The sequence below is a fragment of the Muscardinus avellanarius genome, assembly GCF_963383645.1.
Source record: "Muscardinus avellanarius genome assembly, chromosome: 19".
NCBI lineage: Eukaryota > Metazoa > Chordata > Mammalia > Rodentia > Gliridae > Muscardinus > Muscardinus avellanarius.
The window spans coordinates 15,268,364-15,280,351 of NC_137805.1; the positions used below are offsets into that span (position 1 = coordinate 15,268,364).

Here is an 11,988-nt window from a genome sequence, read left to right on the forward strand (position 1 = left end):
TTTGACCCAGTGGGGGAGGGGCGGTGGCAGAGATATCACAACATAGGAGAACGTGCAACCTGGCACCCCCCACAGTCTAAAGCAGCCTCTATCGACTATCTGGGTCAGAGACTCTGTGATAAAACCCAGTAAAGGAGTAGTGGGGTCTGAGATACTACAGACTCGAGATCCAGAACACCTTAAGTGAAGTCATAGTGACCCAAGGGAAGAACCCAGAGAAGGCACAAACTTCCGAAATCATGGGAAAGAGGAATAATACTGGAGCAATAAATGCCCACAACCCCACAACATCAGAACCCGATAAAACAGAAAATCAGAGATTTCTAGAAGATCAAATCAGGAAAATAACTGTAGAAATAATAGAGGTGCTTCGAAAAGAACTCAGAGAGAGCCAAGAAGAGATAAAGGATGCAATTATTGAGTAAAGGCCTCAATTCAAAGCACAAACAACCGATTAGACCACATGGAGAACAGAATCTCGCTCTTAGAAGATGAGCAATCCAAAAATGAACGCATAGTTTCTAATCTAGAAAAAAATATCCGACAGCAGGAATCTGATATTGAAGAAATATGGGCCCATTTTAAGAGAGCTAACCTAAGAATAATTGGAATAGAGGAGGGAAAAGAAAGTGAAACCAAAGGGATCAACAATCTCTTCAAGGAAGTAATAGCAGAAAATTTTCCAGACATAGAGCAAGAGGTCGATACACAGGTCCAGGAAACTTATAGAACTTCCTTTAGACAGGATCGGAGAAGAGGATCCCCACGCCACATAATTGTCAAAATGACCAATGTGGAAGCCAAGCAGAGAATCTTAAAGGCAACAAAAGCAAAGGGCCAAGTGACATTCAGAGGCAAACCAATTAGAATCACTCCAGACTTCCCAAACCAAGTCATGAGAGCCAGAAGGGCTTGGAGTAACATATTCCAAACTCTGAAAGAAAACAACTTCCAGCCAAAAATTTCCTACCCAGCAAAACTTTCTATCAAATTAGATGGAGAAATAAGAAGCTTCCATGACAAACAGAAACTGAAGGAATTTATGTCTTCAAAACCAGCACTAGAGAAAATACTCAAAGAGATTAACCATAAAGAAGAAACAGGTAACACACTGCAGAACTAGAGAAACAAGATTTTCCATCCAACAGACAACTAAGATTGGTTATCTGTGGAGATTCATTATTTATGTTAGTCTTTTACCTATCTCTAAAGGGTATTGTTTGCCTTTATTGTTGTTAATTTCTAGGATTTCTAGTTGGAATATTAATATACCTTCAGATATAGCATTTGGAAATATTTTACCCCATTCTATTAGTAACTGTTAACTCTGTTTACATTGTCTTTGGATATACAATATGTTTTTTATTTTTTAGGGAGTTTGTATACTCTTCTGTTGCCTGTGCCATTGAAATCATAACCAAGAAATCACTGCCAATTTCAATGTTGTGAGGTTTAATGACCCAGATTTTCTCCTAAAAGTTTATAGTCTTAAGATTTATATTTAGGTCTTTTATCTATTTTGAGTTAATACTTGTATATGGGATTAGGTAAGGTTCAATTTTATACTTTTCCATGTAATTATTATTTTTTAACAATATTTAGTTAAAAGATTATTATTTCCACCACCAATTGTTCGTGGAAATCTTGTCAAAAATAACTTGACAATATAGGGAAGAATTTAGCTCTAGGCTTTTATTTAACTCCAATGGTTTATATATGTGCCTTTAGAACAGTACTACACTGTTTCAATTATTGTAGCTCTATATGGTTTGAAATCAGAAAATATATATCTTCTAGCTTTGTTTTTCAAGATCGTTTTGGGTACCTAGAGTCCATATTCCATATTAGGATAGATTTTTTTCTGAAAAATAAATATATAAATATATGATAGTTTCACCTAAAAAATAGATAAAAAATATTCTCTGGTAAGAAAGAAAGCTAAAAGAAATATTGAAATGTTATCTTTAATTCATCAAAAGCTTGGTATCAGACAAATGAAACTTTTATGTGAGATTATCATTTTTAATTTTAGATAAATTGCCATAATACTAGATGTCAACTACTAAGCCAAGCATGGGAGGGAGGGATAGGGATAGAATGGGGTGGGGATTGGGTGGGGGCTGACTGGGAAAAGTGTGCATGTATGTCTACAAAAGTATGTATCCTATTATGATGTATGAATACAGTGCACCAATAAAAAAAAAAGAAAAAAAAGAAAGAAAGAAAGAAAGAAAGAAAGAAAGAAAGAAAGAACCTACCTCTTGGTAAGTAACATTTGCTATTAAGGATTTGAAGAATGTGGTCAAATCTCACCATCAAATGAGTTCCATCTGACTTGGCCTTCTCTTTCTCCGGCAGGACCAAACCCACCCCTGCACTCCATTACTCTCTGCCCTCCTGATTTCTCCAACCAGAAATCTCTGGAGCAAAACGTGCTGTGTGGCCACTGCCCCTGGATCTTCACATGCTTATGTGCAGAAAGACTTGTTGCACCTGGGGACCCACACGCGGAGGACCAGAAGGAGCAGCGAGCCTCGGACGATAGATCCTGGAGCGACAGAGCAGAAGATCAAGACAGAGAAGGCTCCAAGTCTCGGTTTGGTAGGCCCAAGAAAAGTACTTTTGGAGAATTTCCCAGGCCACTCCAGAGGCCACCAGGTAGTTCCCAGCATCACATCAGAGCACTGGGGATGGAGGAGAGCCCGGCTCAGACGAGGACCCCCAAAGACTCCGACAAGGTGCTGAGGAGGGCAGAAGGCCTAGGTCTTGGAGAAGTTGCCTGTGGCCAGCGCAGACTGCGTTCCAGCAAGATGAACGGCCTGCTCAGTCACCAGAGGACACACTCAGGGGAGAAGCCATACGTGTGCAGTGTGTGTGAGAAGGGCTTCAGTCTGAAGACGTGCCTGACCAGGCACCAGAAGCTGTACTCGTGGAAGAAGCCCTTTGTGTGTGGTGAGTGCGGGCGACGCTTTACACAGAAGGCCTCCCTCATCATCCACCAGTGGACGCACTCAGGCGAGAAGCCGTATGTGTGCCAAGAGTGCGGGCGAGGCTTCAGGTTGAAGTCGACCTTCGTTAGATACCAGATTACCCACTCAGGCGAGAAGCCCTACATGTGCCATGAATGCGGGCGAGGCTTTAACTTTAAGTCCCACCTCATCATCCACCAGAGGACACACTCAGGCGAGAAGCCCTACGTGTGCCATGAATGCGGGCGAGGCTTTAATCATAAGTCCAACCTCAATATCCACCAGAGGACACACTCTGACAAGAAGCCGTATGTGTGTCACGAGTGTGGGCGAGGCTATAAACGCAAGGCCCACCTAATCATCCACCAGAGGACACATTCGGGTGAGAAGCCCTACGTGTGCAGTGAGTGTGGCAAAGGCTTCAGCGTGAAGTCCATGCTCACCAGACACCAGAGGACACACTTGGGCGAGAAGCCCTACGTGTGCAGTGAGTGTGGCAAAGGCTTCAACGAGAAGTCCTACCTCATCATCCACCAGAGTACACACTCGGGCGAGAAGCCCTACGTGTGCAGTGAGTGTGGCAAAGGCTTCAGTCATAAGTCCCATCTCATCATCCACCAGAGGACACAATCAGGCGAGAAGCCCTACATGTGCAGTGCGTGTGGCAAAGGCTTCAGCGAGAAGTCCTACCTCATCATCCACCAGAGTACACACTCAGGCGAGAAGCCCTACGTGTGCAGTGAGTGTGGCAAAGGCTTCAGCCATAAGTACTACCTCATCAAACACGAGAGGAAACACTCAGGCGAGAAGCCAGTGTGCAGTGAGTGTGGCAAAGTCTTCAGCCATAAGTCCTACCTTATCATACACCAGAGGACACACTCGGGCGAGAAGCCCTATGTGTGCAGTGAGTGTGGCAAAAGCTTCAGGGAGAATTTCACCCTCACCAGACACCAGAGAACACACTAGGGCGAGAAGCCGTATGTGTGCAATGAGTGTGGCAAAGGCTTCAGCGAGAAGTCCACACTCATCATCCACCAGAGGACACACTCAGGCGAGAAGCCATATGTGTGCAGTGAGTGCAGCAAAGGCTTCAAAGAGAAGTCCACACTCAGCAGACACCAGAGGACACACTCGGGAAAGAAGCAATATGTGCGCTACGACTGTGGCCAAGGCTTCAGCGAGAAGGCCAGACTCACCATCCACCAGAGGAACACTTGGGCAAGAAGCCGTACGTGTGCAGTGAGTGTGGCAAAGTCTTCAGCCATAAGTCCAACCTCATCATCCACCAGAGGACACACTCGGGTTAGAAGCCCTACGGGTGCCACGATGTGAGCAAAGTATTAAGCACAAGCTCCACCTTCCATCCCTGGGAGGACACACTCGGCGAGAAGCCACACATGTGCCTCGATGCGGCAGGTGAGGCTTTAGCCGGAAGTCCCACTTCATCGTCCACGAGAAGAAGCACTGCAGAGAGAAGCCGGACGTGTGCCACGAGTGCGGCAAAGGCTTCAGCCAGGAGTCCATCTCTGTTGGACACTAGAGGACACACTCGAAGGAACAGCCTTACGTGTGCCAGGAGTGCGGCCGAGGCTTCAGCCACCAGGCAGGGCTCATCAGCACCGGAGGAAGCACTCGCGGGAGAAGCCGTACACATGCCAGCAGTGCCGCCTGGGCTTCAGCAGCAAGTCAGCCTCACTCACACACAAGCGGGTGCACTTGGAAGAGAGGCCGTGTGTGTGCAGAGAGTGTGGCCGAGGCTTTAGCCACAGGTCACACCTGGCCTTGCATCAGGTGCCACAGCAGAGGGAGGAGCCTCGTGCGTGCAGGAGCTGTGGGCAGGGCTGGGGCCAGAAGGCTCCCTCAGCAGACCTAGGAGGATGCAGCGCGCCCACCGCAAGCCGCCACTCCAGCTCCACTCAGAGGCCTGTCTGGGGCAGTCTTCGGGCCCCTTGTATTCTCTTTGAAAGTGAGGGTGGAGGAGAGGACCAGTAGTCAAACTCTATGGTTCCACGAAATGTAATAAAAAGCACCTTCCATCAGTGGTCTCAGAATGTCTGTGTTTTGTGGCCTTTATTTTAATTTTGCTTCATTACGGATCTGGAACTTTGACATGTTTATAAGAAATAAGAAATGATAACATCTTTTGAAATCTTTGGTCCACTATTGCGGGAGCCAGCTGGCAAAAGTACAGGTTCGGAAAAGAGGTGTGAGGATGAACAAGCATGGGAGGGTCGCCAGCAAACTCCTGGGCCGATATCTCTGCTGGCCGACAACCAGGTTTCTTTCTCTCCTGGTATTTATACAATTTCCAGCTTTGAGTTGCACAGGAATGCAATCATGAAAATCCAAAGCACATATATCACTTTGCGAGTCACACGGGAGCCTGGTACTACACAAACCTAATCTTAACTAGCAGACAGAACAGTTAGCATCAGTCATTGTGAGGGGTCTTATTTACTTAGACTCCATGACTCCAGACCTTGGTGACTCTGGGAAGCACAGTCAGAAGTGCACTTTTGAGTAAGGCTGAGACAAGATAAGGTAAAAGCCTTAATGGCTCCCCACACACTATTATGCAAGATTAAGTCCTTGGAAGGCGTAAGGATCGAGTCACTCATAGATCATAAAGTCTGCTTCTGTGTGGAGAGAGACTCTAGGAACTATATCGAGAGATTTCAAGTCAGAGGAGGAATCTCCAGGAAGAACGGCTTCCTCCTAACAGTCCCACCTCAGCTGCCTCTTCTCTTGCGGTCTGAGATGTTCCCTTTCTTGATTTACTCTTAGCTCTCAAATATCTGTGTCGTCCTGTCTCAGACTCCCAAATACTGCAATTACAGCATGACCCGCTTTTTAATAAAGCATGTATTGTAGTTATCCTATCTCTGTAATAACACTGTAGTTAGATGTGCATTTTTATTTCAATGTTCTTAAAACATCTCTGCACAGAGACTTGATTGAGATAATAAGGTCCTAATTTTGAGGCAACACCATAGGAGAATTAAGTAGAGCATCTTAAGCCGGGCATAGTGGTGCACGCTTGTAATCCCAGCATTCGGGATGCTAGGACAAGAGGAACGCGGTTCGCAGCCAGCCTCAGCTACTTAGGCCCTCTGCAAATCAGTGATACCCTGTTTCAAAATAAAGAATAAAAAATAGGGCTGGGGGTGTAGCTCAGAGGTAGAATGCCCCTGGGTTCCATGCTCAGTATTGCAAAAAATCTAGCATATTTAGCAAGAGGCATGAATATATATTTCACAGAGGATGCAGATGAAATTTAGTGTTGAGAGGGCAGACTGTGTACTCTCTGAGACAGACATCCTCAATTCCTTCCTTTTCTATTTGAGTACAATGGAAAAAGTCTTGTTTCCTTCCTTGTGGATCTGGGACAGCCTTGTCAACTTGCCTGATCAAGCGTAGAGCAGAGCCTAGCACACACTTAGTGAGACTTGCAGCAACCTAGGAAGACCCTGTTTCAAACCAAAAATAAAGTGCCTTGGCATGCAGCTCTGAAGTAGAATGCCCCTGAGCTCAATCCCCAGTACCACAAAACAAACCACCACCACCGCCACAACAACAAAAAGTAGAACCAAAGGTGTGTTGGCGCATACCTACAATCCTACCCCTGAGGGAGGCTGAGCCAGGAGGATTGCGGGTGTGAGGCCAGCCTCAGCAACTGAGTGCAAACCTCAGCGACCTAGCAAGGCCCATTTCAAAATAAAAAAGCCTGGGGTGTGGCTGGGAGATAGACTGCCTCTGGCTTCAGTCCCAATCCCACCCTTGGCCCCTCCCCTCACATAGCAGAAATGATATTAAGGGGCCCCTGCGCTCGGTTCAGGAGAGGCCTTAAACTCTCCTCTTCAAACCCTGTTGCTGAGCTTGAGAACTCCAGCCACGGAGCGGCCTCGTGGACGCCGGGCAGCGAGCGAGCCGCGTGGATGCTCTGTCCTGCCGGGGCTTCACAGGACGGGATCCCAGCCGACGACTGCAGCCTCATGGGAGCCGCAATGAGGACCATTCAGCCGAGCCGAGTCAACCTGTAGAACTGGGAGTGAGGATGATACTTGAATTTCTGCTTTGACTTCTGAATTGCAGGGCCATCTGTAACACAACATAGAGAACTGACTTTTGTAAGCGGGGGTCAGTCTTAAATCATAATAAAAAAAAAAGATCAAATTTGTCTGTACACAAATGAATTCTGAACTGGGCGTGGTGACACATACCTGTAATCTCAGTACCTGGGAGGCTCAGACCAGAGGATCACAGGTTCATCAACCTCGTAAGGCCCTCAGCAACTTAGACCTCATTTCAAAATAAATAAAGGTGGTGCCTGATAGTGATCTCAGCATTCAGGAGGCCGAGACAGGAGGATCTTAGTTCATAGTCAGCCTCAGCTACTTGGTGAGGCCCTCTGCAACTCAGTGAGACCCTGTTTCAAAACAAAAATAGGACTGGTGAGTAGCTTGGAGGTCGAATGCCCCTGGGTTCCATCCCCAGTACTGCCAAAAAAGAAAAAAAAAAGTTAATTCTATGATGTGCTTCATAGTGAGAAATCTGACCTCTACCTCCTGCTGTCCACTTACTTAATTGTCCAGTGCTGGTGTTCATGTATTTGGGTTTGAGCATTGTCAAAATATACCTCAATGAGAAACAACTTTTTTTTTTTTTTGAGAAAAGATTTCTTAAATTTCTTTTTTTTTTTCAGGTGTGGGGATGGAACCCAGGGACATTCTACCTCCGAGCTACACCCCCAGCCCTATTTTTCATCCCTTATTTTGACATAAAGTCTCTAGAACCGGGATTGCAGGTGTGTGCCACAGTGCTTAGCTCGTAACCACTTTTTGAGCAGTCCTCTACACGGGCCCTCTACCCAGTGCAGATGACTGTGCCCTCCAAACAAGTGCAGCGAGCCCCCGCCCCTCAGGCCTCTGCTAAGGCCGTGCAAACTACAACTCCCGTGAGGCCGCGCGGCCGCGGACTACAGTTCCCAGCATCCTCCGCGAGGCACCCGCCTGTCAGGGAAGGAGGCTTGGCACCGGGCGGCCCGGTGTCGCGGAAGTTAGAGAGAGGAAGTGACCTTCTGGGATGGCAGCCTCTGAAGGGACACCTGCGGCTCAAATAGATCAGCTGGATATAGCGGGAGGCCTGGAGAACTTGCCCGTGAGCGTGTGGCCGCCGGGGGCGGGGCCAGCGCCCTTCCAGGTAAGGGGGTGGCTAGTCAGGGGGCGAGACTAGTTGCCCCGCCAATCTGCGTGCCACTCTCCCGGGTAGAGGCGTGGTTAGCCAGGGGGCGGGGCTAGATGCCTGAGACAGCCTCGTGCTGCTCTCCCCTCCGGGGCGGGCTAGCCAGGGGGCGGGGCCAGACGCCCAAGAGACTGCGTGCTGCCCTCCCAGGGAGGGGCGTGCCTATCCAGTGAGGGGCGGGGCTAAATACTTAAAGTCCTCTGTAACATGGTGAGACCCTGTTTCCAAATAGAGAATAAAAAATATGGCTAGGGGTGTAGCTCGGAGGTAGAATGCCCCTCGGTTCCATCCCCAGACCCGCAAATGAAATAAAAGAACTCACTTTATTTTAAGGATGAAATTAACTCATTTAAGAATAAATGCCAGGCGTGGTGGCACATGCTGGTAATCCCCGCGCTTGGGAGGCGGAGACAGGAGGATCGCGCTGGTTCAGACTCGCTGGCTTAAGAGACCCTGTTTCCAAATAAAAATATAAAAATAGGTCTGGGAGTGTAGCCCGGAGGTAGAAGGTCTTCCAGGAACCCCAGTACCAACAAAATAATGATAATAATAATAATAATAATAATAATAAATTAATTTATATAAATATTCTCTTTAGAATCATCATAATCAGTACTGTCCATAAAGCCATGGGTTTTGCTGCACTCGTTATAGTTTCCAAAATGCACATGAAAATAATACTTGTTGCCGGGCGTGGTGGCGCACACCTGTAATCCCTGCACTTGGGAGGTGGAGACAGGAGGATCAAGCTGGTTCGAAGCCAGCTGTGCTGCCTTAAGAGACCCTGTTTCCAAAAATATATATATTTAAAATATGTCTGGGAGTGCAGCCCGGAGGTAGAAGGGTTTCCAGGAACCCCAGTACCACCAATAATAAAACTAATAATAATAAAAATATTTGTCTATTATATATACATACATACATATATATATATATATTTTTTTTTCAGTACCGAGATGGAACCAAGGGGCATTCTACCTCCGAACGACACTCCCAACCCTACTTTTTTTTATTTTTTATTTTGAAACAGGGTCTCACTGAGTTGCAAAGGGCCTCGCTAAGTAGCTGAGGCTGTCTGAGAACCGTGATCCTCCTGTCTCGGCCTTCCGAATGCTGGGATGACAAGCGTGCGCCTGCACGCCCGGCTCTATTTGTACTTTTGCTGGCGTGTCTCACGCTGACTTGCACCGTTTCTACGTTGACAGTACACCCCGGATCACGTCATGGGACCTGGAGCCGCCACGGACCCCACTCAGATAACCTTTCCCGGCTGCAGGTGCGGCGCCGCCCCCTGCCTCTCCGGCTCTTGCCCCTGCCTCCGCCAGGACGAGAACTATGACGAGCACTTGTGCCTCAGGGTGCTAGGCCCGGGAGCCAAGTACTCCAGGCCCGTCTTTGAATGCAACGCCCTGTGCCAGTGTGCGGACCATTGCACAAACAGAGTGGTCCAGAGGGGGCTGCAGTTCCACCTGCAGATGTTCAAGACAGACAGAAAGGGCTGGGGGCTGCGGACCTTGGAGTGGATACCCAAAGGGAGATTCGTCTGTGAATACGCCGGCGAGGTCCTGGGCGCCTCGGAAGCGCGGAGGAGAACTCACTCGCAGAAGAGGCAGGACCCCAACTACATCATCGCCGTCAGGGAGCACGTGTGTGGCGGGCCGGTCCTGGAGACCTTCGTGGACCCCACGTTCATCGGCAACACCGGCCGGTTCCTGAACCACTCCTGCCAGCCCAACCTGGTCATGGTCCCCGTCCGAGTCGACTCGATGGTACCTAAACTGGCCCTCTTCGCAGCCACGGCCATCGGCCCGGGAGAAGAGCTCTCTTACGACTATTCGGGAAGGTTCCTCAACCCCGTGGAAGGGGGCGAAGAAGAGAGGCCCCAGGGCGGGCAGCTGCGGAAACCCTGCTCCTGCGGGGCCGCAGCGTGTGCCGGGTTCTTGCCTTTTGACGGTTCACTGTACTGCCCTTAGCCAGGTGTCCATCAGGAAGAGTGCAGGCGGAGGCTGGCCTCAAACCCGCGCCCCTCCTGGCTCAGCCTCCCAGTCCACGCTCGGATCTCGCAGCTCTGATCTTTTAGGAGAAACAGTCTCCTGGTTGAAGCTACCAGTACTGGGCTCTCGCACCGAATCCAATCCATATCAGGACTGCGAACGCATCCCACCTCTTCGTTTTTACATAGATACATAACTGTTCAGAATACTCGCTTTCCCAGTTAGACACGACTAAGTGTTTTCTTGCTTGCAGGATAAAAGCAAAAAATTGTGTGTCCTTAAGTTGGGTATCTTGCCCTTATCTTCTTTCATCCTATAAGCAGAAATGTGTATGTGATGGCCGGGGTAGGGGCAGCAATCCCAGCAGGCCACACTCCAAGGTGATCCTCAGAAAGGGTCCTGCAAGCCGGGAGTGGTGGCGCACACTTGTCATCCCCGCGCTTGGGAGGCGAAGACAGGAGGATCGCGCAGGTTCGAAGCCAGCCGAGTTGGCGTAAGAGATCCTGTTTCCAAATAAAATATAAAATATAAAATAGGTCTGGGGGTGTAGTCCGGAGGTACAAGGGCTTCCAGGAGCCCCAGGACCACCAAAAAAACAAAACAAAACAAAACAAAAAGTATCGTGCAAACTGAGCATGGTGGCGCACGCTTGTAATCCCAGCGCTTGGGAGGCTGAGACAGGAGGATCGCACAGGTTCAAAGCCAGCCTCAGCTACTTAGTGAGGCTCTCAGCAACTTAGTGAGACCCTGTTTCCAAATAAAATATAAAATATAAAATAGGTCTGGGAGTATAGCCCGGAGGTAGAAAGCCTCTGGGTTCCAGCCCCAGTACCACCAAAAATAAAGAAAGAATAAAAAATAGGGCTAGGGATGTCACTTGGCAGTCAAATACCCCTAGGTTCCATCCCAATGCCACAAAAAAAGAGGAAGAGGAAGAAGAAAAGGAGGAGGAAGAGGAGGAGGAGGAGAAGGAGGAGGAGGAGGAGGAGGAGAAGGAGAAGAAGGATAAGAAGGAGAAGAAGAAGAAGAAGAAGAAGAAGAAGAAGAAGAAGAAGAAGAAGAAGAAGAAGAAGAAGCAGCAGCAGCAGCAGCAGCAGCAAGGGCGTGTTGAACAAATCAGCAAGGTAGAAGGTGGTATGAGTATCGGTACTGTGGAAAACGCTACGTTCTGATCTCACAGCGCTGTTCCTTTAGAAGAAACAGTCTCCTTGTTTAAGCTGCCATTATTGGGCTTTTGCACCAAATCCAGCATGATTCAAGAAAACCCTAGTTCCGGGAGGCTGAGACAGGAGAATCACAGGTTCAAGGCCAGCCTCAGCAACTTAGCATGGGCTCCGTAACTTAGTGAGACTCTGCTTGAAAATGAAAAATTCAAGACAGGTGTGGTGGCACACACTCATAATCCTAGCACTTAGGAGGCTGGGACAGGAGGATGGAAATTTTGATTTTGTGTGTGTGGGGGGGGTACTGTGGGAGGAACCCAGGGGCTTTCTACCTCTGGACTATACTCCCAGACTTTTTTTTTTTTTGGTGGTCCTGGGGTTCCTGGAAGCCGTTCCACCTCCCAGACCTATTTTATACTTTTTTTAAAATTTGGAAACAGGGTCTCTTAAGCCAGCGTGGCTAGCTTCGAACCTGCGTGATTCTCCTGTCTCAACCTCCCAAGAGCGGGGATTACAAGTGTGCACCACCACGCTCAGCTGGCTTTTAAATTTTAATGGTGCATTGTTGCAGAGGGTTTTTTCGGGGGGTACAGGGGTTCCTGGAAACCCTTCTACCTCCGG

At 48.3% G+C, this 11,988-nt stretch overlaps 1 protein-coding gene across 1 annotated transcript; it reads left to right on the forward strand.

Annotated features, from left to right (window-relative positions):
* Positions 1–8,051: 8,051 nt before the first annotated feature.
* On the forward strand, positions 8,052–10,183 carry LOC308277494 (histone-lysine N-methyltransferase SETMAR-like; the record flags this gene model as incomplete). The annotated part of the gene is made up of 2 exons (XM_080716685.1): positions 8,052–8,168; positions 9,416–10,183. The coding sequence occupies 2 exons, from the start codon at positions 8,052–8,054 to the stop codon at positions 10,181–10,183; spliced, it is 885 nt and encodes a 294-aa protein (XP_080572811.1).
* Between the last annotated feature and the right edge of the window lie 1,805 nt (positions 10,184–11,988).